This window comes from Macaca nemestrina, chromosome 2, assembly GCF_043159975.1.
Source record: "Macaca nemestrina isolate mMacNem1 chromosome 2, mMacNem.hap1, whole genome shotgun sequence".
Lineage (NCBI taxonomy): Eukaryota > Metazoa > Chordata > Mammalia > Primates > Cercopithecidae > Macaca > Macaca nemestrina.
This window is the reverse complement of record NC_092126.1, coordinates 120,735,142-120,763,135: the sequence shown is the minus strand read 5'-3', so window position 1 is coordinate 120,763,135 and position 27,994 is coordinate 120,735,142. Positions and strand designations below refer to the sequence as shown.

General features: G+C 40.5%; 1 protein-coding gene and 1 pseudogene across 3 annotated transcripts; both read left to right on the top strand.

Moving 5' to 3' along the window:
• Positions 1–19: 19 nt before the first annotated feature.
• On the top strand, positions 20–27,994 carry LOC105482634 (HESX homeobox 1). Of its 3 annotated transcripts, none has more exons than XM_024793180.2 (6): positions 20–40; positions 1,298–1,342; positions 25,782–26,048; positions 26,851–27,050; positions 27,320–27,421; positions 27,517–27,994. In XM_024793180.2, exons 3-6 carry the CDS (start codon positions 25,892–25,894, stop codon positions 27,613–27,615), a joined length of 558 nt encoding a protein of 185 aa, XP_024648948.1. In that variant the 5' UTR covers positions 20–40; positions 1,298–1,342; positions 25,782–25,891; the 3' UTR covers positions 27,616–27,994. The 3 variants fall into 3 exon arrangements, with proteins under 3 accessions (XP_024648948.1, XP_011741156.1, XP_070948048.1); XM_011742854.3 differs by lacking the exon at positions 20–40 and adding an exon at positions 83–110; XM_071091947.1 differs by lacking the exon at positions 20–40 and adding an exon at positions 91–177.
• On the top strand, positions 1,208–3,956 carry LOC112426912 (cytochrome c pseudogene; annotated as a pseudogene).

Here is a 27,994-nt window from a genome sequence, read left to right as displayed (position 1 = left end):
GCGGTGGACGGGAGGTTCCCGTGCGGCGCAAGGCTCTCCCGTGAGCGCGGGCGTCGGAAGCGGTGGAGGTGGCAGTGGCTTCCCTGGGATGGCCTTCCCTGCACGCGCGTGTTTGTATTTAAATCGCAGGAGACTGTCTCTTCCTCAGCTTGCTGGCGCGAGGAGCCGGAGCCTCGAGTTAGGGCCACACGGGGGAATTTGGGGCGGGTTGACTTTTCCCGCAACATATTTTGTCAGAGACGTTGGAAAAAGCCCTACTGCTGGCGCCTTTTAGTTTCCTCAGATGATAATGTTCCCAACTCCGCTCGGAGCATCCAGTCTTAATCCCCTCCAGCAGAATGGTGCTAACTCAGATGTCTGAGATCCGCAGCTGTGTCAATAGGGCTTTCTGGCAAACTTGTGAACGTAGCCTCGAAATTATTTTTCTGGACACCTGAATATCAGTATATTCAGTTGAAAACATGTGATTTTGTTGCCCGTTTAACAGCTCCTACCTGGCCTCCCAAGGTCAGTCCTTCAGGACTGACGCTGCAACTCCAGCTCCCATGTTTCCTTTAAATCACAAAGGAAAACATCTTTTAAAAATCAGGATACACTGGTTAATTATGTTAGTAGCTAATTGGCATTTCCGTTTCATCAAAAGTTTTGGAAGCTTTAAATAGTTTTAGCCTCTAATTTTACAATAAAGTGAAGCTCAAAGTTGGGAGTTTGACCGGATGAGGGCTACAAGCCCATCCTTTCTTCCTCCCTCTTCATCTTTCCCAGCCTCTCACCCTGGCTCGTTTATGTCTCTGTATGGTTGTAGGCTTTCAACATTATACAGAGAAAATAACAAAGTAGTGTCTTCTAAACATCTAGCCATTAATTCCACCCATCCATTCCATTTTCATTCAAGAAATACCCAGAGATGCTGAGTAAAGATTATTAGCTGCTTGGTTCCACAGATACATGGGAACAAATCCAGAATAGTGGTAGCACAAATCCAAATACAGTAACAAATAGAAGTTATATATTTTAAACGAAAATAGTAGATTTTCCCATGATCTCTTGAAGGAAAGATAAAATTATATTTTTAAAGTTTTGTTGGGTAGACTTGGATTGTAGTTTTACGGAATTATTTTTAGAGTTACAATTTTTAGAAGTTCTCCCCTTAGATTGTTTATCAACTAGTCTCGCTCTCTCGAAGAGTTCTTTAGTTTTTGAGGAAGTTGATTTGGAGGCAGTTCTTACAATGAGTTAAGGGTTCCCAGTGTGTTACAGGTTCTTTTTCCTTGATATCTTGTTTCTACTCTGCCAGCAAGAACACCATGCACCCCAGCTCTAAAGAAGGAAGACTTTCAAGGTAAGTGACCTTCCTGATTGAACTGAGTTAGATTTTAAATGAAGGAGAAGAAAGGTTGTGACAACTGTTAAGAATCAGGAGTGAGAGTGAGGAGTGTAAACAATGTATAAGGAAAAAAAAAAAAAGGCCGGGCACTGTGGCTCACGCCTGTAATCCCAGCACTTTGGGAGGCTGTGGCAGGTGGATCACCTGAGGTCAGGAGTTCAAGACCAGCCTGCCCAACATGGCGAAACCCAGTCTCTACGAACAATACAAAAATTAGCTGGGCGTGGTGGCGTGCCTGTAGTCCCAGCTACTCGAGAGCGGCTGAGGCTGGAGACTCAATTGAAGACGGGAGGCCCAGGGGCAGTGAGCCGAGATCACGCCACTGCACTCCGGCGTGGGCGACAGAGCAAGACTCCGTCTCAAAAAAAAAAAAAAGTTACCCAATTAACTTGGCCAAACCAAATAATTCGAATGAAAAATTCTATTCGGTATTTGAATTATCTGGGTGTGGTATTGTTAAATGATTTCCTTCTTAGTATGTTATGTACATCTAAACTGTGTTTCTGTAAAGGATTCTCAAGAGGCCATTATATTATGGCAGAATGGCAAGGAATTCTTGGTTAAAAATTGGTTAAAAAATAAAACAGGCTGGGCGCGGTGGGGCTCACGCCTGTAATCCCAGCACTTTGGGAGGCTGAGGCAGGCGGATCACGAGGTCAAGAGATCAAGACCATCCTGGCCAATCTGGGGAAACCCCGTCTGTACCAAAAATACAAAAATTAGCTGGGCATGGTAGCGCGCGCCTGTATTCCCAGCTCTTTGGAAGGCTTGAGACAGGAGAATTGCTTGAACCCGGGAGGTGGAGGTTGCAGGGAGCCAAGACTGCACTCCAGCCTGGGCAACAGCGTGAGACTGCATCTCAAAAACAAAAAATAAATAAATAAAAATGAAAAAATAAAAAACAAAAACAGGTTCACATTCAATTGGATGGAGAGGTAGGTTTAGTCAAATCTAGTTTTAACCTGTTTGTACTAGAATCCAGTTTGAGCCTTCCATTTGGATTCTCTAGCTTTAGGCCACTATATACCCTGCTCATCCAAAAATATAGTTGTATTTCCTATGTTAAAACATCTCCAAAGCTGCAGAATTCATAGTCATTTTTGATAACCAGTTTAATCAGCCTAAGTTTTGTGCAGTTAACTAAACTCAGTTCATTTTAAGCCAGTTTTCTTTTATACAGGAAATGAGGCTTGTTCAGAGAATGCCTTAAGGGTTACTGGAGACTCATCTGTGGGTAGTAGAGTAAAAACTTTGGGCAACTGGTTAATTTTATGGAAGGCAAGTCAGGATTAAACGACATCCACCAAAGATTTCTTTGAGACATTTCACATCTATCCCTTGAGACATTTCACACGTATAATTTACAACAAAAGGACATACAGTCTTGTAAATAGAGTTGTTAATTATTAGTCTCCTAAAATTATATTTGGTCTTATAATTAGGTTTTTACATGATACTCCTTGAAGTTCTCGTCTGTAATCTGTAATAGGAAAGAATCCAATAACCCAAGTGATGCTGGTTCTTTACTTTTAAAAATTATCCCTTTAGGTCAGTGGTTTCCAAACTTCATGCACACATAAAAATCATCTGGGAAGGTTGTTAGAATACAGATTCCTGAGAGAGTTGGGACATCCGGCTTCGGAGCAGGAATCTTCATCGGGCCAGCGACTAAAAAGAGAATTAAATATGGGTGATGTTGAGAAAGGCAAGATTTTTATTATGAAGTGTTCCCAGTGCTACACCATTTAAAAGGGAGGCAAGCACAAGACTGGGCCAAATCTCCATGGTCTCTTCGGGCGGAAGACAGGTGAGGCCCCTGGATACTCTTACACAGCCACCAATAAGAACAAAGGCATCACCTGGGGAGAGGATACACTGATGGAGTATTTGGAGAATCCCAAGAAGTACATCCCTGGAACAAAAATGATCTTTGTCGGCATTAAGAAGAAGGAAGAAAGGGCAGACTTGATAGCTTATCTCAAAAAAGCTACTAATGAGTAATAGGCCACATTTTATTTATTACAAAACAAATGTCTGACTTTTTTATGTGTACCATGCTTTAATAGATCTCATACACCAGAATTCAGATCATGAGTGACTGACAGAATATTTTGTTGGGCAGTCCTGATTTAAAACTAAGACTGGCTTGTGGTTAAATGAATATGTTCAGTTTTTGAATTTTAATAGTAATTCCAATTCGGTAAATGCTATCACTGTTTACCCCTTCTAAAGATATGATTAGACTTCGTTAGTAATGTTCAACTTTTCACAAAGATGGTGAGTGCCATCTTAAAACTTACTGGAGATTGGTTTTATATTTAGATTTATATAACTGGTTTGTGAATGTATTTAAATACTGAGGAAATTCCTTCACTGTCTCAGAACCAAGCAAGATTCACCTGTGTTTTGTGTTCATTTGCCTCTTAAAGGCAAGGGTTGAAGATAAATAAGGTAGCAATGTCTAGAGTTTTGGCCTTAACTATGCCAATTTAATTATAATTCCCTGTATTTAAAATTGTTCCTTTTACTTATTGAAAGGCATTTTAGTGTGGTTTATGTGTAATATTAAAGATGATTCAACACTTCTCACATCTTATAGATCTATAAGGTCACATGCTTTTAAAATAGTAGCAAGTTAAACTTCACTCTTGAATTCTTTACAATCTAAGTCAAACTAAGTTATAATTTAGTACTGTCTTTAAACAGCCATTCAGAAACTTATAAAACTATAGAACTGTGTATTTGTGATTGAGAATGGTGCTTTTGCCAACTTAAAGGGATTAAAGTAGTGGAGATATACACAAATTTTAAAAATATGTGTGACCACAAGACTAAAGATAATTAAAAAGAAAACCACACACACACACACACACACACACACACAAAGAATACAGATTCCTGAGCCCTACTGGAAGATTTTGGTGTAGTAGGTCAGAGTCAGGGCTGGGAATCTCTCCAGTTAAGTCTGAAGCGGGTAATCCACAAACCACATGAGGAAAAACTCTATCCAAGATGGAGAATGATCATTTCCCTTTCCTAGATCACTTTGTATTTAAAATTTTTTTTAAAAGAGTTAGGTGGGCACAATAGCTCATGCATGTAATCCTAGTACTTTGGGAGGTCAAGGTGGGAGGATTGTTTAAGCTCTGGAGTTTGAGACTAGCCTGGGCAACACAGAGACACCATCTCTACAAAAAAAAAAAAAAAAAAAAAAAAAAAAACTGAAATTAAATTAAAATTTTAAAAAATAGGCTGAGCACAGTGGCTTATGCCTGTAATCCCAGCACTTTGGGAGGCCGAGGCAGGTGGACCACATGAAGTCAGGAGTGTGAGACCAGGCTGGCCAACATAGTGAAATCCCGTCTCTACAAAAATTAGCCAGATGTGGTGGCAGGTTCCTGTAATCCCAGCTACTTGGGAGGCTGAAGCAGGAGAATCGCTTGAACCTGGGAGGCGGAGGTTGCAGTGAGCTGAGATCACACCACTGCACTCCAACCTGGGTGACAGCGAGACTCAGTCTAAAGAAAAAAAAAAAAATTAACAACAAATAAAGAGTTAAGCAAACATTTAGAAAAGGAATCCTAGGTTCCAGGTGAGGATAGTGAGAGGGACATCATTTCCAGGCTAACAAGCCTGGAAACCACCTACTCACAGATATCCTCTGAAAGACTCCATCAATTTAAAATTCTGGGAAATCCATACTCCTTTCAAAGAGTGTAATGTATAATGCAAAAAATTCTGGTTGTTACTAGTAAATCACTCCTTAGTAGGACTAACTTTAACAGATAATTCAATTATTTTCTTAATACCAGCTGAGATAAAGCAGATTCAGGAAATAGCAGATTTCAAGAAAATTTGGGAACTTGAGTCATTTAATCTATTTTAAAACATTAGCACCAGTAGCAGAGTAGGGGGAAGCTTTGGACAATTGGAGCGTAGAACAAAAAGTTCTGAGGAATGGGTTGCAAAAAGAGGTGGGAGGGCAGTAAGGACCAACTGGTTCTTCATTATGCCACTGCAAACTAGCTTCTGCCTTTGACCTTGACCTTGATGTCACTTTTACTCATTGCCACAGCATCCTTAGAATGGGGGACAATTCTGCAGCTTCAACTTTCTTGACTGTAAAAAGAAAAAACAAAATTCTAGGAAAATTGTATATGCTTTTGTTTATCTATGGTTGTCTTGATTCCTTTTTAGAAGAACACTTTAATTAATTTGTTTGACCAGGCCAAGAACTTTAACACAAAATAGCATCATTCCCCTTCTGTGGGGAGGTAGATGAGAACATGGTTATGATCTCATGGGCTTGGCCTGTGATTTAAATTCTGGCTCCACTGTTTAGTAGCTCTGTGACTGAAGTCAAGTTATTTAACTTCTCTGTTTCTCCATTCTGTCATCTGAAAAGTGGAGCTTCATACTAGAGAACCTACATTAATAGGGTTGTTAAGATGATTAATGAACTTTTACAGTAGCTCCTAGCACAATAAGTATTCAGTAAATATGAACTAATTATCTCTTTCATTATCAACTATTAAATATTAAAACATTTTACTGCTTTTAAGGAAGCTTTTTTGGTCTTTATCATATTTTTTAAAAAACCAATATTTTTTAAAGCAGAAGATTGGGCTTATTACCTTAGAGAATTCTGATGCTATTTTAAATAACATTAGTTACCCTTGCTAATGTTTTATCACTTTGATTTGGGGGCTTTTGAGGCCAAAACCAAAATTTCAAAATCAATAAATATGTACTTTGAAATTCTGGAGGAAAAGTGTACCAAAACAATTACCAAAAGAGCCAAGGTTATTGCCATTTTGAGGTTTTTGAGAGTTTTTTTGTTGTTGTTTTTCTTTTTTTTTTTTGGCGGGTGGTGAGTGGGTAGAGGTGCCCCAAAGTTAAAAGAAGACTTTCATGATGCTTTCCCCACATGGGAATTCTGGAAGGAACAGTCAAATCATTGGGGACAAAATTGCTCATAGGCTGGGGGCAGTGGCTCACACCTGTAATCCCAAAATTTTGGGAGGCTGAGGTGGGAGGATCGCTTGAGCCCAGGAATTTGAGACTAACCTGGGCAACATAGTGAGACTGTCTCTACAAAAAATTTTAAAATTAGCCAGGTGTGGTGGCACATGCCTGTAGTCCCAGCTACTCGGGAGGCTGAGGTGGGAGGATTGCTTGAGCCCAGGAGGTCAAAGCTGCAGTGAGCCATGATCTTGCCACTGCACTCCAGCCTGGGTGACAGCGAGACCGTCTCAAAAAAAAAAAAAAAAAAGCTTTTAGGGAAATTAATATGTCCTGTGCCTGTTTAATCATTGAAAACATTTTAATATTTTCAGAGCCATCGAGGGCAGTGAAAAACAAAGTAGCAGAATTGATTATACCAGTACTATTTATCCCATGGCTAATGCAAATAAGACCCTCAGGGTTAATTCACACATGCTTCCAAGAACACTAGATGGCGCCAATTATTTAGGATTCAGACTACCTCGGGGAACAGCTGTCTTCATTCAACAAATATTTATTAAATAATGAACAAAACAATAAAACTCTCTGTCATTGTGGTGCTACAGGTTAGTAGATATGGTGGGGAGAAAGACAATAAAAAATAAACATAGTAGTCTTAGAAGTATAGCATATTGGCCGGGCGCAGTGGCTCATGTCTGTAATCCCAGCACTTTGGGAGGCCGAGGTTGGTGGATCACGAGGTCAGGAGTTCGAGACCAGCCTTGCCAATATGGTGAAACCCCATCTCTACTAAAAATACAAAAATTAGCTGGGCATGGTGGCACACGACTATAGTCCTAGCTGCTTGGGAAGCTGAAGCAGGAAAATCGCTAGAACGTGGGAGGCAGAATTTGTTGTGCCACTGCACTCCAACCTGGGTGAAAGAATGAGACTTCATCTCAAAATAAATAGATAGATAAATACGAAGTATAGCATAGTACAGCTACAAGCCTGTAGTGAGCTATGATTGCACCCCTGTACTCCAGCCTGGGCAAACCTTATCTTATATAGTAAAATAAAGAATAGTAAGTTAGAATGTCATAAGTGCTATAGAAAGTAGAGTAGCGAAGGCCAGGCACAGCAGCTCATGCTTGTAATCCCAGCACTTTGGGAGGCTGAGGTGGGAGGATGGCTTGAGCCCAGGAATTCAAGACCAGCGTGAGCAACATGACAAGAACCCATCTTTACAAAAAAATTTTTTAATTGGCTGGGTATGGTGGTGTGTACCAATAGTTCCAGCTACTTGGGAGGCTGAGGTGGGAGGATCGCTTGAGCTGGAGAGTTGGAGGCTGCATTGAGCCATGGAGTAGAGGCTGCACTCCAGCATGGGTGACAGAGCAAGGCCTTGTCTCAAAAAAAAAAAAAAAAAAAAAAAAAAAGAGTAGAGAAAACAGAGCCGGGGCAGCTGCAATTTTAAATAGGTTCTTCAGAATAAGCTTCATTAAGAAAGTAACACATGAACAAAACCTTGGAGTGGCTGGAATGAGCCCTGGGGATGTCTAGGGAGCAAACATTCCAGAAAGAGAGACCACCAGGGCAGAAGCCGTCACCCCTAAGGTAAGAGTGGCCTGGCCTAGTTCAAGAATTGCACAGAGCCCAAGATGACAGGAGAAGAGCAAGCCAGTGGAAAGCCTGAGGAGTAAAGGAAGGGAGAGGAGGCCACGTCAGGCAAAGCCTTGTGCCCTCTATGAGGACTTTGGCTCTTACCCTAATTTTGGGCAAAAACACCTTTAATAAAGGCAGCGATTTGAAACAAATGTTGGGGAAACTGGAGAATTGGTGGTATACTAAATAATAAAATATGGGTGGCCAGATGCGGTGGTTCTTGCCTGTAATCCCAGCACTTTGGAAGGCCGAGGTGGGTGGATCATTTGAAGTCAGGAGTTCAAGACTAGCATGGCCAATATGATGAAACCCTGTCTCCACTAAAAATACAAAAATTAGATGGGCAGTGGTGGTGGGCGCCTGTAATCCCAGCTACTCAGGAGGCTGAGGCAGGAGAATCGCTTGAGCCTGGGAGGCAGAGGTTGCGGTGAGCCAAGATCACACCGCTGCACTCCATCCTGGGCGACAGAGTGAGACTCTGTGTCAGAACAAAATAAATAAATAAATAAACAAATAAATAAATAAATGGCAAATTAACTTTGTCTTAAGTAAACTCAATCATTTATGAGATCCTTTGATTTAAAGGGAAAAAGACTACATTAGTGATTTAGCTTAATCACATTCATTATAGACAGGACCAAAAGCAATGTCTTAAGACAATGGTTTTGTTTGTTTGTTTGTTTTTGAGATGGAGTCTCGCTCTGTCGGCCAGGCTGGAGTGCAGTGGCCGGATCTCAGCTCACTGCAAGCTCCACCTCCCGGGTTTACGCCATTCGCCTGCCTCAGCAGCCTCCCGAGTAGCTGGGACTACAGGCGCCCGCCACCTCGCCCGGCTAGTTTTTTGTATTTTTTAGTAGAGACGGGGTTTCCCCATATTAGCCAGGATGGTCTCGATCTCCTGACCTCGTGATCCGCCCGTCTCGGCCTCCCAAAGTGCTGGGATTACAGGCTTGAGCCACCGTGCCCGGCCAAGACAATGTTTTTAAAAAGTCACAAAATACGACTTCATGCTCTACTGCAGGGCTACAGTAACCAAAACAGCATGGTATTGGTATAAAAATAGGTACATAGACCAATGGAACAGAGTAGAGAGCCCAGAAATAAGGCTGCACACCTACGACCATCTGATCTCCAACAAAGCTGACAAAAACAAGCAATAGGGAAAGGACTCCCTATTTAATAAATGGTGCTGGGCTATCTGACAAGCCATATGTCGAAGACTGAAACTGAACGCCTTTTTTACACCATATACAAAAATCAATTAAAGATGGATTGAAGATTTAAATGTAAAACCCCAAATTACAAAAACCCTGGAAGAAAACCTAGGCATACCATTCTGGACATAGGATCAGGCAAAGATTTCATGATGAAAATGCCAAAAGCAATTGCAACAAAAGCAAAAATTACGAATGGGATCTCACTAAACTTAAGAGCTTCTGCACAGCAAAATAAACTATCAACAGAGTAAACAGACAACCTACAGAATGGGAGAAAATTTTTGGAAACTGCATCTGACAAAGGTCTAATATTCAGCATCTATAAGAAACTTAAACAAATTTACAAGGAAAAAACCCTATTAAAAAGTGGGCAAAGGAGGCCAGGAGCTGTGGCTCACACCTGTAATCCCAGCACTTTGGGAGGCCGAGGCAGGTGGATCACGAGGTCAGGAGATCAAGACCATCCTGGCTAACACGGTGAAACCCTGTCTGTACTAAAAATACAAAAAATTAGCTGGGCATGGTGGCAGGCGCCTGTAGTCCCAGCTACTCGGGAGGCTGAGGCAGGAGAATGGCATGAACCCGGGAGGCGGAGCTTGCAGTGAGCCAAGACCGTGACACTGCACTCCAGCCTGTGTGACAGAGTGAGAGTCCTTCACAAAAAAAAAAAAGTGGGTAAAGGACATGAACAGACACTTTTCAGAAGAAGTCATGCATGTGGCCTACAAGCATAAGAAAAATAGCCCAATATCATTGATCATTAGAGAAAAATGCAAATAAAAACCACAATGAGATACCATCTGTAGGGAACTGTAGGCCATCATCATTAGAAAAGTAATGCAGGAACAGAAAACCAAATACCACATGTTCTCACTTACAAATTGGAGCTAAATGATGAGAATACATAGACACAAAGAGGGGAACAACAGTCAGAATGGCTACTATTAAAAAGTAAAAAGATAACACATGCTGTGAGTTTGCAGAGAAAAGGGAACACTTATACACTATTGGTGGGAGAGTAAATTAGTTCAGCCATTGTGGAAAGCAGTGTGATAATTCCTCCAAGAGCTAAAAACAGAACTACCATTCAACTCAGCAATCATATTACTGGGTACAAACCCAACGGAGTATAAATCATTCTACCATAAAGATACATGCTTGTGAATGGTCACTGCAGCACTATTCACAATAGCAAAGACATGGAATCAACCTAAGTGCCCATCAATGGTAGACTGGATAAAGAAAATTTGGTACATGTACACCATGGAATACTATGCAGCCATAAAAAAGAGAGTAAGACTGGCTGGGCATGGTGGCTCACGTCTGTAATCCCAGCATTTTGGGAGGCTGAGGCAGGCAGATCACCTGAGGTCAGGAGTTCAAGACCAGCCTGGCCAACATGGCAAAACCGGTCTCAACTAAAAATACAAAAATTAACTGGGCATGATGGCGGGTGCCTGTCATCCCAGATACTTGGGAGGTTGAGGCAGGACAATCACTTGAACCCAGGAAGTAGAGGTTGCAGTGAGCTGAGATCACGCTACTGCACTCCAGCCTGGGCAAAAGAGTGAGACTCCATCTCAAAAAAAAAAAAAAAGAGAGAATGAGATCATGTCCTTTCCAAACATGGATAGAGCTGTAGGCTATCATCATTAGCAAACTAATGCAGGAACAGAAAACCAAATACCACATGTTCTCATTTAAAAATGGGAGCTAAATGCTGAGAATACATAGACACAAAGAGGCAACAACAGACACTGGGGCCTGCTTGAGGGTGAAGGTTGGAAAGAGGAAGAGGATCAGAAAAAAATAACTATTGGATACTAGGCTTAGTACCTGGGAGATGAAATGATCTGTACAAGAAACCTCCATGACACAGGTTTAACTATGTAACAAACCTACATGTGTATCCCTGAACCAAAAATAATGCTAAAAAATAAATACAAATGGGTTTATAGTTTTTCCTCTTCCCTTTCTGAATACTAATGCAGCCTTAAAGCCATTAGGTGCAGTCAGGTAAAGTAGGAGTAGATGCAAAGTGGAAAAGTCACGGGGGCCCAGAACGGGGTGTTGGAGTCCAGGCTGTGTGAGGAGGACATCCCCACAGAGGAGTGGCCTGGTGTGAGGTTTCAGAGCTTGTGCAAGGTGAGGAGTCATCTGTGGAGGGGGTTGTCAGAGCACAAGGATGGTAAAGAGGGTGTTTGGTGGCAGGATGTTGAAACAAAAGTGGGGTGAAGAGGGCACCTGCATGAGAGTGCAGTTTGGAGCCCAAGCATGATGAGGAGGGCTTTTGCATGAGGTGGGAGTTTGGTGCAGGATTTCAGAACCCAAGGGGTGAGGGAAGTACCCATAAAGGAGGGAAGCCTGGTGCAGGGTCTCAGAGCCCTATACCTCAGAGCAAGGTGAAAACAGAGCCCAAATAAGAAGAGAAGGGCTTTTTAGGAAAGCACTAGCACAGGGGATTGGTCCTCAAATTAGGTAAGGAAGCCATCTCTGTGAGTAAGAGGTGATGGCAATGAAAGTTTGGTTATATACATGGGACAGATCAAGTAAGTAAATATATTGAAGATAATGGAAGCCATGTTTCTCACTGTCAAAGGGATTACAAATATGGAAAGGGAGAAAATTGGAAAGGGTTCCTCTGGTGCTGGATTGGAATCACAGTATCCATGTTAACTCACAGATTTCAGTAAATATATGGAAATAAATGTAGATATAAACGTGTATATGTATCATATGCATGTGTTTCCTAGCTCTTCCACTGAGAGGGCCTAGAAGCAGAGATGCCCCAATGGCAATGAACACACATACGTCCCAGATTTTGCCCTCTAAACACCATTCTCCACTAAAAAGAAGCTTGGAGGGTTCCTTGGAGGAATGGCTTATCCTAGGTCCCTGGAACAAGAAAAGAACAAGATGCACCTGGGACATCTTGTTGTGCCAGAAATTAGAAAGTGTTCAAAAATGATGTCAGACTTGAAGGGGACTCCCATTGGCCAAATCTGGGGGAATTTGAATGTCATAATAAAGAGATTATAATCTATTAAAATAGGAAACTGTGAGTCCATACTGATAGAAATAAATGATATAAATAATTCAAAAATTTGATGAGAAACAGTATTTACATAGGCTTAAAGTACCTCCTCCACACAAAATACTATATTATGAAGGGGAAAAGAGTAAGTTTACAGTGGAGAAACCTGGTAGACACCATCTTAATCAAAATTAAATATCACCAGTAATGGGACATATCAAAATCATGTGCTACCTGATTGGAAATAATGAGAACACAGCATTACTTCTGTGACATTCCTACCAAAGATGCTTAACCTGAACCTAGTCACGAGGAAACATCAGACACAACCTTATTTTTTATTTTTTGAGACAGTCTTACTCTCACCTCACCTGGAGTGCAGTGACACGATCATAGCTCACTGCAGCCTCGACCTCCTGGGCTCAGGTGATCCTTCCACCTCAGCCTCCCAGGTAACTGGGACTACAGATGCACATCACCATGCCTGGCTAATTTTTTGTGGTTTTTGTAGAGATGAGGTCTCCCTCTTTTCCCAGGCTGATCTCTAACTGCTGGGCTCAAGTGATCTGCCCGCCTCAGCCTGCGGCCTCCCAAAGTGCTGGCATTACAGGTGTGAGCCAATGTGCCCAGCCCAGATAACCTTAAATGAAGGACATTCTACAAAGTAGCTGACTGTAATCTTCAAAAAGTGTCCAGGTCATGAAGGTCAAGAAAATACTGAGGATCTGTTGTTGATTGAATGAGACTTAAGAGACATGATTGAAGACAATGTGTGATTCTGAACTGGATTATTTTACTGTGAAGGATGTTATTTGGGGCAATGAATGAAACTTGAATGGGGTTTGATGATTACATGGTAGTGATATAACCAATGTTACTTTCTTGATTTTGATGGTTTGATTGTGATTATATAGGAGGAAATCCTTGTTTGCAGGAAAAACACTATTCAGGGTTGATGGGGCATCATGTCAGCAACTACTCTAAATGGTTGGAGAGAGAGGTTTTTGTACTGTACTTGCAACTTTTAAGTAAGTTTGAAATTGTTTCAAAATTAAATAAAAAACATTACAAATTAAAACCAGGTACATAGCTGTAATCATGAATAGACCATTGAACATGATACATTGCTAAATTGTTTTTATTTTGCCTTAACATTTTTCTCTGTGTGCGTATTTTTTTTTTTTTTTTGGTCTGTTTGTTTGTTTGTTTTTTGAGACAGAGTCTCGCTGTGTCGCCCAGGCTGGAGTGCAATGGCACGACCTTGGCTCACTGCAACCTCTGCCTCCCGGGTTCAAGTGATTCTCCTGCCTCAGCCTCCTGAGTAGCTGGGATTACAGGCGCCTGCCACCACACCTGGCTAATTTTTATATTTTTAGTAAAGACAAGGTTTCACCACATTGGCCAGGCTGGTCTCAAACTGCTGACCTCAGGTGATCCACGTGCCTCAGCCTCCCAAAGTGCTGGGATTACAGGTGTGAGCCACCGTGCCCAGCCAACATTTTTCTGTTTTTAAAGAGAGAGTATTAAACAGGTGTCTTTGCTATAGAAAAGAAGAAACTTTGTGTCCTGGAAAGTGGTAAGACCTCTGGGCACTCAAAGTAAAATATTCCAAAGTTCATCTTTGCTCTTTTCTATCTCTACTTTTATGAGGACCTAGACACCACTGAGAATTCTCGTATCTCCCTAGAAGAATCCATTGGTAATCATGATAGCAGCCTTATTTGATCACAACCTTTTAGAAATACATATTTATTTTGAAGTATTTCTAATATCTGATTGCTAGATTTCTGAAATGTTATTTGCAGTCTTCTACTACTAAAATGAACTCACTTATTTAGGTTATATATGTGAGATATATGACAATAATATTTAATATTCTAGATAAAGTTATTCCTTAAAATATTTTTAGATCTTTATCACTTATCACATTCTGTCAATTTTCACTAGAGTTTTACCATCTCATTCTGGGAATTTTGTCTTAATTCTGAAGAAATTCAGTTTGCTAAATACTTGCCCATTTGTGTGTACAATTAGAAATATAATTTGTATTGTATTTTGATTGATAAACCCCCCTTCCTCTATATTCCCTTCTTAATGATACCATCATTCATCTGGTTATCTAAGCTAGAAATATTGGAATCACATTAACTTTCTCCTCGTCCCCTCAACAGACAAGCACACACACACCCCTGTCTCTGAAGGGCCTTATGTTCTTATGTTATGTTGCTTTTCTCTGACCTTTTCTGGTTTTTTTTTTTTTTTTTTTTTTTTTTTGAGACGGAGTCTTGCTCTGTCGCCCAGGCTGGAGTGCAGTGGCGCGATCTCAGCTCACTGCAAGCTCCGCCTCCCGGGTTCACGCCATTCTCCTGCCTCAGCCTCCCAAGTAGCTGGGACTACAGGCGCCCACCACCTCGCCCGGCTAGTGTTTTTTTTTTTTGTATTTTTTAGTAGAGAGGGAGTTTCACCGTGTTAGCCAGGATGGTCTTGATCTCCTGACCTCGTGATCCACCCCGTCTCGACCTCCCAAAGTGCTGGGATTACAGGCTTGAGCCACCGCGCCCAGCCCTCTGACCTTTCCTTGAAACATCTCTGCCTCAACACATCTCTGAAAAGCCTTTATAATAACATTGATAACAGCAATAAGTGAGTAATGGTAGGCAGTTTATGTAATGTCTACTACATGTCAGGCTCTATTCCAAGAGCTTTGCAGATATTAACGCATTGGATCCTCAGTTGGGCACTATAATTATCCCCATTTTATTGCAGAAGAAACAGGCTCAAAAGGCTAAGTTATATGTGCAAAGTCACATAGCTAAGAAGAGCTGGAATTTGGACCCAGATAATCTGACGTCAGAGTTGGGTTCTTAACCCTTCCTCAGTCCTATTCAATCTCACCCAAGTAGATTTGGGCCATTTTCTATTCCCATAGTCACTTGTGCCTGTATCTTTATTTTGTTATATTGTAATTGTGTATGTACATACTGGTGTCCCTAGAAGACTAAAGAGAATGTTACTATTTGTATTTACAAAAGTAGAGAGAATAATGAATCCACATGTACCGGTCTCTAATTCAACACATCAACATTTTGCAATACCTACTTCAATTATCTCTTTCTTGGTTTTCTTTCTGTTTTCCTAAAATATTTGAAAGCAAAACCCAGACATCATGAAATTTCACCTGTAAATACTTGAGTGTCTTTTAAAGGGGCATATTAGGTAACCATAATCACATTATCATACCTAATAAAATCAACATTAATTACTATCCTCTTAATCATGAGTTTCTTGAAGGCAGAAATGATTTCATCTCTGTGCTCTGCAGAGCACTCCCTGATATATGTTGGAGTTTAACAAATGTTTGTTTTGATTGAAAAGTTTATTTATTTATTTGAGACGGAGTCTTGCTCTCTTGCCCAAGCTGGAGTGCAGTGGCACGATCTTGGCTCACTGCAACCTCTGCCTCCTGGGTTCAGGCAATTCTCCTGCCTCAGCCTCCCGAGTACCTGGGATTACAGATGCGTGCCACCACGCCCAGCTAATTTTTGTATTTTTAGTAGAGATGGGGTTTCACCATGTTGGCCAGGATGGTCTTGAACTCCTGACCTCGTGATCTGCCTGCCTCGGCCTTCCAAAGTGCTGGGATTACAGGTGTGAGCCGCCACGCCCGACTGGAAAGTTAAAGTTGTTTAAAACCGTAACATTGATCCCCCAGAAACAATGTTATAAATAACCATCAGATTCTTGGCTTAACTGACAACTCCCATTTAATCTACAGCGATTAGATTAAATACCACTGAAGTTTAGGCCCGAGCCCTTTGGAGCCTTAAATCCTAAACCATTTTATCTTTGAATATTGAGTCTGAGAAAAACCTGAGTCTAATTTAGCTCAGCCCTGAGTTTTCTTGTTCCCACTGTCAATCCAGGCAGGACATAAGAACAAGGGCTCGACAGGATGAGAGTGTTCATTGACAAAGATTTCTCAGAAGGAAATATGGCAGCATCCACTAAAAAATAATATGCATTTCAAAGAAATTTTTCCATGGATTTCCATGCACCCCTGCATGTGTGCTAACATGTATGTAGAGGATGTTCATTGCCAAAATGGTATAGTAAAAAATTGGAGACAACCTATATCCCTCATTATCCAGGGTATAGATTGATAAATTGTGGTTCATCCACTTGTAGTGCCAAGCAGGTGTTGAAGGGAGAGGAAGAGCTATACATGTTTGTGGTGTATGTGTGTGTGTGTCACACTATGGGAGAGTGGACCACATTGCAGAATAGCACACGTTTGACCCCATGTCGATAAAAACATGTGCATGTGTGCCAGGGCAGGGAACATCACACACCAGGGCCTGTCGGAGGTGGGAGACTGGGGGAGGGTTAGCATTAGGAGAAATACCTAATGTAAATGATGAGTTGATGGGTGCAGCAAACCAACATGGCACATGTATACCTATGTAACAAACCTGCGTGTTGTGCACATGTACTCTAGAACTTAAAGTATAATTTTTAAAAAAAATATGTGCATGTGTGCATCCTCCTATTTAAGTCAAAGTATTTTGAAAGGCAGGCAGGAGAAATGCTACATTGTTAGTGGTGATAGCCAGTAAGCTGGGGAGGTAAGATGGGGTAAAAGTGAAGGAGACTATCATATTTTACTCCATGTACTGTTGTACAGAATAAATCTTTTTTAAAATTTACATTTTTTCTCTTTGCTACTTCGATCAGTGGAGAATGAATCTTTTTTTTTTTTTTTTTTTTTGAGACAGAGTCTCACTCTGTCCCCATGCTTGAGTGCAGTCATGTGATCTTGGCCCACTACAACCCCTGCCTCCCTGGGTCAAGCGATTCTTCTGCTGCCTCAGCCTCCCAAGTAGCTGGGACTACAGGTGCACACCACCACGCCCAGCTAATTTTTGTATTTTTAGTAGAGACAGGGTTTTACCATGTTGGCCAGGATGGTCTCGATCTCTTGACCTCGTGATCCACCCACCTCAGCCTCCCAACGTGCTGAGATTATAGGTGTGAGCCACCATGCCCGGCCTGTAGAATGAATCTTTTCAAAATAAAAATGCATTTGTCTTTTGGTTGACTTTATATCAAATTTTTTAAGTCAAGGGCTTGATATGTACAAGACATTATACTGTAAACAATTTTAACTGATTTGAAAATGAAAAATATAATAATTTTTTGAGATTTGAGAAGAGCAAAGGCTGAAATGCTTTTTAATTGTTATAAACTGGACGTACTCAATAAACTTACTTAACATTTCCTGTGTGACAGGCACTGTGCTGGGTGCAGGGGAGATCGAAGACTGTATGAAACAGACCTTGCTCTCCTGAACCTCGTAATCACTGGGAAAGCTCCTGTGTGTATCTAGTAACAATGGCAGACAAGGGCCATAGAAACCATAGAGTGCCACAAATATGAATTGTTCAACATGACTTGAGATTTTTAGATTTTAAACTTGGATTTTTTTTTTTTTTTTTTTTTTGAGATAGCATCTCACTCTGTCACCCAAGCTGGAGTGCAGTGACGCTATCTCAGCTCACTGTAACATCTACCTCCTGGGTTCAAGCAATTCTCCTCCCTCCCTCCCCAGTAGCTGGGATTACAGGCGCTTACCACCATATCCGGCTAATTTTTGTATTTTTAGTAGAGATGGGGTTTCACCATGTTGGCCACGCTGGTCTCGAACTCCTGACGTCTTGTGATCCACCTCCCTTGGCCTCCCAAAGTGCTGGGATTACAGGCATAAGCCACCGTGCCTGGCCTTTTTTTTCTTTTTCTTTTTCTTTTTTTCTTTTTTTTTGGACAAGGTCTCTCCCTGTCACCCAAACTGGAGTGCAGTGGCACAATCACAGCTCATTGCAGCCTTAACCTCCTATGCTCAAGCGATCCACCTCAACCTCCTGAGTATCTGGGATCACAGGCGCATGCTACCACACCCGGCTAATGGTTTTTCAATTTTTGAAGAGACAAGGTCCCACTGTGTTGCCCAGGCAGGTCTTGAACTCCTGGGTTTGAGCAATTCTCCCACCTCAGCTTCCCAAAGTGCTTGGATTATAGGAATGAGCCATAGCACCTGTCCTCAACTCAGATTTTTAAATGAATGCCCTATCTCAATTTTTATTAAATTTTAGTTACAGAATGCCATAATGTCTTTTGTAGATTGCCCTGGAGTGATACACATGTAGTTCACAGAAAACTGGGATTACTTTACACATTAAAAAACAATGGCAACAATAGTTAAACCCTATTCAAGTAAACTTAAATAATAAACAATACTAGTACAGTATTTACGTTGCATGTCAGGTTTCAGATGTCACATCTTGCTCGTCCCATCTGTCTATCCATCCATTCAATTCACTTATTCAACAAATTTTATTGAATGTCTACTTGGGCATTGTTCTAGGAAACACTGAAGGCATTGCAGTAAAAAATAAACTTATATTTTAGAAAACACATTTTAACATTAAAAATACTGAAAGTGTGAAATCAGTGCAATTCCTATGCAAAAGTAAGGAAGGGGCAAGGTTCACTGGAGCTTTGCTTATTGCATTTCTTATTACGCTCACAGCATAATACTTGTATGGCTGGTTTACAGAAATCTTTGCCAAAACACCTCAGACCTAGTACATTTTTCCTGATGTTAATGATTTGGATATTAACTGAAATACACAATTTAAAAATAAATATTTATCAAAACATGAATGGACTTTCATGTTCCTAAAACAAGAAAAAACATAAACCTCTCAGTTTTTACTTCATCTTGTATGTATAGATATTTGAAATATAGACTGTCCAATTTTATTCCTAAAACCTCTTCTCTCTAATGTCAATATGTCAGACTTTTCTTTCTCATATCAAAGTAAGTGTTGAAAGATACTGAGTATCATATGCAAAGTTTTCAGTTTTTTTCTTAATTGATTAGTACACTTTGATATTTATACTATGAGATCATTGGTGAAGATGTTACGGTGGCCATTAATTGGTGAAGTCAATAAAACAGGATTTAGAGCAGAAAATGCAAGTCAAGGCTCTGCCACTTCCTAGTTAGTGACTTCTGGTATTACAATGTTACTCTCAATTTCTGTTTTATCAGCTACCAAATGATAAAAGATTTGTGAGAAGATTAAACACAAATATGCTAAAATGCTGCAGAAGCAATAAAGCTCGGTAGATATTTTGCATTTGTATTCATTATAACATTGTGCTAAATAAACAGCATTTATTAGAAACCAGCAGAAGATACTATTTTAATGGTGAAATACTTTTCTCATGTCAGAACAAAACAAAGGTGTTTGTTTTTTGTTTTTATCATCACTATTTTCTTCTCTTTCCCTTCCTTTTCTTTTTTTCTTTTCTTTTCTTTTTTCTTTTTTGAGATAGAGCTTCACTCTTGTTGCCCAGGCTGGAGTGCAATAGTGTGATCTCAGCTCACTGCAACCTCCACCTCCCAGGTTCAAGCGATTCTGCTGCCTCAACCTCCCGAGCAGATGGGAGTACAAGCCCCACCATACCCAGCTAATTTTTTGTATTTTTAGTAGAGACAGGGTTTCACCATGTTGGCCAGGCTGGTCTCGAACTTCTGACATCAGGTGATCCACCCCGCCTCCGCGTCCCACAGTGCTGGGATTACAGGCGTGAGCCACCGTGCCCAGCCTATCATCACTATTTTCAATATTGTTCTATACTTCTAGACCAGCACTATCTGGTAAGACTTCTTGCAGTTATGGAAATGTTCTCTGTCTGTGCTCTTCGGTTTGGAGCCACTAGCCATGTGTGTCTGTCCAAGTTTAAATTAAATTAAACTTAATTACATTTGAAATTCAGTTCCTCAGTTGCACTAGCAACATTTCAAGTGCTCATTAGCCACATGTAGCTAGTGGCTACCATATTGGATAGCTCAGATGAAGAACATTTTCATCATCCCAGAAAACTCAATTGGTTTAGAAGTTCTCATCATCCAGAATTACACAATAATGTTGAATAAGAGTGATCATGAAAGCATATTTATCCATCCATCCATTTTATGTTTTATGCATTTTTTTCTTTTTTTTTTTTTTTAGATACAGTCTCACTCTGTCACCCAGGCTGGAGTGCAGTGGCATGATCTCAGCTCACTGCAACCTTGCCTCCCCAGTTTAAGCTATTCTCATGCCTCAGCCTCCCAAGTAGCTAGGATTACAGGCGTGTGCTACCATGCCCAGCTGATTTTTGTAGTTTTAGTAGAGACTGGGCTTCACTGTGTTGGCCAGGCTGGTCTCGAACTCCTGACCTCAAGTGATCTGCCCGCCTCGGCTTCCCGAAGTGCTGAGATTACAGGCGTGAGCCACCGTGCCTGGCCTACAACTTACTTTAAAATGCGTAAAACAAGTCTGGGCTGCAGTGAGCTGAGATCGCACCACTGCACTCCAGCCCGGGAAACAGAGCGAGACTCCATCTCAATCAATCAATCAATAAAGTTGTAGCCATCAATATACTTCCCCCTTAAACTCTTTAGCATACATAACATTGACTAGTTAATACTTGTTTATGCTTTTATAGATAAAATTTTTCAGTGAACAAATTTTAGAGTACCAATCAATGAGTATTGACAAATGCATACAGCTGTGTAATCCAAATCCTGTCAAAATATAGAACCTTACCCTCACCCCAAAAAGTTTCCTCATTTTTCTTGCCATTTAGTCCCTACCATCACCCCCACCTTCTGAAGAAAGTGAAGAAACAAGCAAAAAAATCACCTTAATAGAAAAATGGGCTGAGGGAATACACTATTATTTCACAAAAGAAGAAATACACATTGACCAATAAACCTGTAAAGAAATTAATGCCCAACCTTACTTGAAGAAATGTGAAACAAATTATTTTATGTGTCATATTGGCAATGATTTAAAATGTTTATAACAGTGAGTATAACAGGGTGTGGGGAAGGGTGCTCTCATGACGACCCAAAATGCTCTTTAACTTATCCAGAGTGTATTTTAATAATTATATACATTTTTAATTTTATGAATTCCATTTAGTTCTTTTTAAAATCTTCCCAGTCATTTCTGATCATTTCTTTTTGCTTGTCCCTATTGATGATTCTAACTTTTAGTTCTTTAAACTTTCACTTGTTAGATATTTCATATTCTGTTGTTGTTAACTCCCATATCTGAATTTCTTCTAGATCTATATTAGTTACAGTATAGACTTGACTGCTATAACTTACAGACCCCAAATAACAAGACAGACATTTATTCTTTGTACAAGCAGGTAGTCCAGTACTGATAGGGAAAGTCCAATCCACAATCCACAGGGCTTCAAGTCCTCTCTCTCACTACACTGCTATTCTCAACATTTCATCAGCTCCCACCGTCTTGTCCACAGTCCAGACAGTAGAAAAGAGAAAATGGGAACACAGAGGGGTCACCCCTAACTTTTAATAGCTGGGCCTGAAAGTTAGACATGTTGCTTCCGCTCACATCTCAGAGGTAAGAAGTCACATGACCACACCTATATGCAAGACAGTCTGGGAAATGTCATTATCAACCTTTACCTAAAAACTATATTGTGGCCTGGTGTAGTGGCTCATGCCTGTAATCCTAGCACTTTGGGAGGCTGAGGTGGGTTGGATCACTTGAGGTCAGGAGTTCAAGACCAGCCTGGCCAACATGGTGAAACCACATCTCTACTAAAAATACAAAAAATTAGGCAGGCATGGTGGCACGCACCTGTAATCCCAGTTACTCAGGAGGTTAAGGCAAGAGAATTGCTTGAACCACAGTGAGCCAAGATCATGTCACTGCACTCCAGCCTGGGCAACAGACTGAAACTCAAAAAAAAAAAATTATATTACTACTGAGGAAGGATAGAATGGATATTGGTGGACAACTAGCAGTCTCTGGAACAAGCTATAAATCTCATTTCTGCTGGCTTTCCCTCATGAGGTGGCTGGTCTCACGTGCTTGATGATCTTTGATTATGAGCTTATGTTTGCTTGCTCTTAATCTGTGGAAATCTTGTGGACCTAAATTAGGGATGCTTTCCTCCAGAGAGGGTTTAGTTTGCCTTTTCTAGGAACCAAGAGGAGTCTTCAGCTCTCTCACCTACTGCTAGTCTGAGGATTAATATCTTGGTTTTTGATGCTAAAGTTATTTGCCCTTGGAGGTGACCCCATGTTTACCATTTGGTTGCTGATCACTGTTCACTAAAATACAAAAATTAGCCAGGTGTGATGGCATGCGCCTGTAGTCTCAGCCACATGGGAGGCTGAGGCAGGAGAATCGCTCGAACCTGGGAGGCAGAGGTTGCAGTGAGCAGAGATTGCACCACTGCACTCCAGCCTGGGTGACAGAGTGAGACTGTCTTAAAAATACCAAAAACAAAAAAAAACCCAAATGGGCACACTGAGCTTCTGCTCTCATCACTTCCCATTGGCCAGTCACACAAACAAGCCCAAAATCAGGAGGTGGGAAGTATACTGTATTCACCATGAATACATCCCACAGCAAGGGGATGGTTGTATAAGATTTTATGGGGATTGAAGACTTGGGACCAAGTATTCGATTATTCAATCTCCCGTAACCTTCTAAAGAATTGCACTTCTCTCCAAATCTACCTTCTTTTCTCACACTTTTTTCAAAGGATCATCTTTTGCCGCTAAACAATTGTCTTTGTTTTCACCACTGTATCCCTCACACCTAGAACAATGCCTAGCAGGTAGTATATGCTTAGTAAATATGTGTTGAATAAGTAACTCCCAGCTGATCTCCCTGGTTGCACCCACTTCTCTCTAATCCCTTTCCACAGAGCAACCAGAGTAAGGTTTAAAAACATAAATTCTATCATTTTGGTCCCAGCTTAAAACCCTACCCTGGCTTCTCTTTGCACCCTCCTTACCATGTCCTTTATAAAGGCCATCCACTATCCAACCTGGCCTGGCACTCCAAATGCACCTGGTATCACTAACTTCACTCCAGCTACTGCCTTCTTCCTCCTCAAACATTCCAAGTGATTTTCAACTGCAAGACCTTTGTACTTGCCATTCTCTCTCAGCGCAGTGCTTTTTCTCAGGCTCTTGGCATGCTAGCTCATCTTCAGTGAAAATGTCACTTCCTCAGGCCCTCCTCCACCATCGACCACCGACCACTGTACTTTAAGTCACCCTCTGCCATTATGTTGCATCCGCATCACCTTGTTCACTCCTTTCAGTGTATTTATCATGCCATGAAATTAGCATGTTTTGTTCATCACTGATCTCTAGCACCTATAATAATGTCTGGCACACATTAAGTGCCCTGTAAAAGTCTGTAATCCCACCACTTTAGGAGGCCAAGGCAGGTGGATCACTTGAGGTCAGGAGTTTGAGACCAGCCTGGCCAACATGGTGAAACCCCCGTCTCTACTAAAAATAGAAAAATTAGCCACGCGTGGTGGTGCACATGTGTAATCCCAGCTACTCGGGAGGCTAAGGCAGGAGAATTGCTTGAACCCAGGAGGTGGAGGTTGCAGTGAGCTGAGATGGTGGCACTGCACTCCAGCCTGGGCAACAGTGAGATTCTGTCTCAAACCAACCAACCAACCAACCAACCAACCAACCAACCAACCAGCCAACAAAAATCTGTTGAGTGAGTATATGAGAAAATGCTTCCCTCACATTTTTAGATAATTTTTCCTGCTTTTTATTTTCATCTACTCATCCATATATAAAATGATATTATGTAAATCCAAAGAAAATCAATTTAAGCTGAATAAAAATATTGGAACATCTTTGTTAATAAAGAAGAAGTTGAAAACTGGAGTTGCTCTGGCATGCGCTGTGGCATCCTTCTGCCTTGTGCCTCTGAGGCACTCAACTGCGGGGCTCAGGGGCTCAGTGACACCTACACTGACATCTATCCCTCCACCTACACTAATTCATCTTACCTGGCTCACCTGTTTCCTTTTCCCATTCTTACCCTGGCTAACATACTAGATAATTTACCTATAATTATTATTTGTTTCCTGTCCCCCACCCTGCACCACTGTGAGCTCTATGAAGGCAAGGTAGTATTTTGTTTTTTTCTGATTCTAAGTAGGTGCTCAACCAATTGGGGAAGGAAATAATGAATGTCTCAAAGGAGAGAAAGAAGACTGAGAAGGTCCTGTATTCTTTCACTTCCTCCTAGTCATCCCAGATTAAGATACCCCCCACCTCTGCACAATCTACATCTCAGCACTATATACAAAATCTCCATGAGGTGTAAATGTTCACCAGTTTATTCATCCACAGAATGGTTTTACACGTATATTTATAAATCCATGTGCCTGTTGATGTTTTGCATGTGAGATCCATTATTTACCCGAGAGCTTTCATCAGGAGGAATTTAGCTCAATATTTGTGAGATCATAATAGGATAAAAGCTGATGAAGATGAGCTCCATCCTATAGAGGCTATTTCCTCTATGAGTGGAGACTGTTTTTCCCCTTCCCTGAAGGAAAGACCAGCAGTTGTTTAAATAATGAATAAAGTTAGGCACTTGAATGTATCTTCAGGAAGGTACTGGAAGAAGAGGAGGAGCAGAGTACAAGAACTACAAGCATACCTTTGCGGGGGGAACAGCCAGTTCAAAATCTTCCCAATCAGCAGTTATACTTTTCTTTTAATTTCAAGTTTTCTTAGGATTATGAAATTAAAACATGCTGTTCTTGGTTATTTTCACAAGCCTTATCATCTTGAAAGACTTCATCCTCTGCCCATCCCTCAAAAGATCAACAGAGATAAATTTTTCTTTAGAAAGCAAACTATGTTCTTTTCTTTAAAATAACTGTGATAGAGAAAGTATTCACTTTAAGTAGTCATGCTTCTAAGTTGCTTGGAGGTGATTACATATGAACCTTCATATAAACTTGTATCTCTCTCATTTAAAAGAAAAGAGGAAGGAAAGGAATTAGCCCATTAATTATTTAAAATAATTGGTGCAACTGTTCCTATGAATTAATCCAGGCACTTGGAAGACAATTACACTCCGTGTTAATAACATTGCCAACCTTTTCCACTATGCTGCACTCCAAATACTATTGTGTTTTCATTGACAACATTCCCTATTACATATGCATATGAAAAACAGGCATTTTCATCAGAATTACTGTAATAGCATTAAGAGATTATTATTTTTTCCAATTTCTTTGGAAGAAAATTCACTTAAATTAGATTATTTATTACTCGACTGCTCTCGTATCTTGCCTGTATGTTTAGGTAAGTGGAGCCCATGAAAGTATAAACTTCAGAATAAAAAGCATGATTTTATACATTAATGATTTCAAATAAAAGAGGAGTGCCACATTTGTGCATCACTTCTTTCGAGAAAGTTAAGTCTGTGTTCTGCTTAGGAGAGATAACACTTTTTGTCCCTGTAGGTGGCCCCCCTGGTGTAGCCATTAGTTGCTAATTACTTGCAAACAAATAAACAATTAACTCCTTAAGCTGCTGGCTGGGCAAGTGTTCATTGACATGCTAAAACTTTCTAAGACAGGATTTTAATTAGTGACGTTCTAAATCCAGCCCCCTTGTCAGCGGAGCTATAAGGTGAACTGCAGGAAGATCCCAGCCCTATACACGTGGGGCAGAGCCAGCAGAGGCCGGAGCTATTGCTCCGTGCAGACCACAAGAGGATGTCTCCCAGCCTTCAGGAAGGCTCTCAGCTCGGGGAAAGCAAACCCTCAACTTGCTCCTTTTCAATTGAGAAAATCTTAGGACTGGACCAGAAGAAAGACTGTGTTCCATTAAGGAAACCCCACAGGCCCTGGGCAGACACCTGCAGCTTCTCAGGTATGCCACAGCTTAGTTGTTTCAATTCTTTGTTACTTCATTTACAGTGTTTAATTTGCCCTTTATTTCATACTACATAGAGCTAGAGTTTAGGACTTTTATTTTATTTATTATTATTATTATTTTTTTTTTTTTCTGAGATGGAGTGTTAGTCTTGTTGTCAAGGCTGGAGTGCAATGGCATGATCTTGGCTCACTGCAGCCTCCACCTCCCGGGTTCAAACGATTCTCCTGCCTCAGCCTTCCGAGTAGCTGGGATTACAGGCATGTGCCACCATGTCCTGCTAATTTTTGTATTTTTAGTAGGGGGGGGGGCGGTTTCACCCTGTTGGTCAGGCTAGTCTCGAACTCCTGACCTCAGGTGATCCGCCTGCCTCGGCCTCCCAAAGTGTTGGGATTACAGGCATGACGCACCACGCCCAGCCAGAGTCTAGGACTTTAATGCCTCCAGCTGAGTCCTAGGGAAAATGAAAACAATATCAGCTTTGGATTGAGCGAAGTGGATAAGTTTACTCACAGGAAATACCAAGAACCTGCCTTCAGAAGATCTCTCCCTGTTTGACACATCAGATATTTGAAATCTCTTTTCACTGAAAAATACATGACATTCAGAGACCAAAGAGGCAGTATTACCAAGACAGGATCTTCATTTTTGATTGGTTTTTGGTTAATGGGGGGCAATTCTCTTGTGAATCCCAGAATTCCACTAGGAAAAGAAAGATGAGTTCCTGAAACTACCTCTATAGAACTTTGTGGAACATAAGATTGACCATCTAAGATAGGGCTTATTTTTCTGTTTTTAGGGAAAGATGGTAACTTATGTCTACATATCCCAAATCCTCCCGGTGGGATTTCATTCCCCAGCATGGTGGATCATCCAGTGCCAGAAGAAAGAGCTTCGAAATATGAAAATTACTTTTCAGCCTCAGAAAGACTGTCTTTGAAAAGAGAGTTGAGTTGGTATAGAGGCCGAAGACCAAGAACTGCTTTTACTCAAAACCAGGTGGGAAGTTTTTTCACCCAATAATGATAATACAAAGGCTTTAATTGACACCAAGTTGAACAAAAGCCCATTCACTTTGGTATCTCAGTTTAGAAGCTTTATTAATGAAACAATAGACTATCATATTTTAACAATTTCCAGGTAATCATTTTTAAAAAGGCATCCAGATTAATTGCCCAGATTTAAATGTAGTCATTTTACTCTAGAAGTTAAAGCTCATTTTTGGTGACATACTGAATATCAACATTTTTTTTTTTTCTTATTCTTAGATTGAAGTGTTAGAAAATGTCTTTAGAGTAAACTGCTATCCTGGCATTGATATTAGAGAAGACTTAGCTCGAAAATTGAATCTAGAGGAAGACAGAATCCAGGTAATTTTCAAATTTAGTGGTTATTCATGGTGTTGAAATGTTAAGAATAATAAAATAATGTTTCTGAGACCTATTTTATTTTTCCTTAACTTTAGATTTGGTTTCAAAATCGGCGTGCAAAACTGAAAAGGTCCCATAGAGAATCACAGTTTCTAATGGCGAAAAAAAATTTCAACACAAATCTCCTGGAATAGATAGAAAACTAAACAAGTGAAATTATCTTCTAATTGCAGAGCATGAAGAATCAGTGGAAATATTAAATGTTAAAATGTGATGTTTTCTTTCCTGCATTTAATCTGAACATTGTCATTTTTTCTGAAAATATATTGTATGTAATTACTATTATAGCATGGTACATATTATATTTGGGCACTTTTAGTTATAGTAAAGACCTTTTCTATATATTTTAATAAACATTTTCAGAAAAGATTGCTATTTTTTAAGTGAGCCAAATTAATCTAATAAGTTAGTTTGTTAAAATCAATAGACTCATGACTGACTCCACAAGCTGGATTCTAATTATAAAGTATTTCAAGTAAAATAATCTGAAGAACAAAAGCGTGAGTTGTTTCC

Coding starts and splice junctions, on each gene's coding strand:
- LOC105482634 (XM_024793180.2), top strand. CDS start 25,892: ATGTCTCCCAGCCTTCAGGAAGGCTCTCAGCTCGGGGAAAGCAAACCC. Junction 26,049..26,850: donor AGACACCTGCAGCTTCTCAG/GTATGCCACAGC, acceptor TTCTGTTTTTAG/GGAAAGATGGTAACTTATGT. Junction 27,051..27,319: donor CTGCTTTTACTCAAAACCAG/GTGGGAAGTTTT, acceptor TCTTATTCTTAG/ATTGAAGTGTTAGAAAATGT.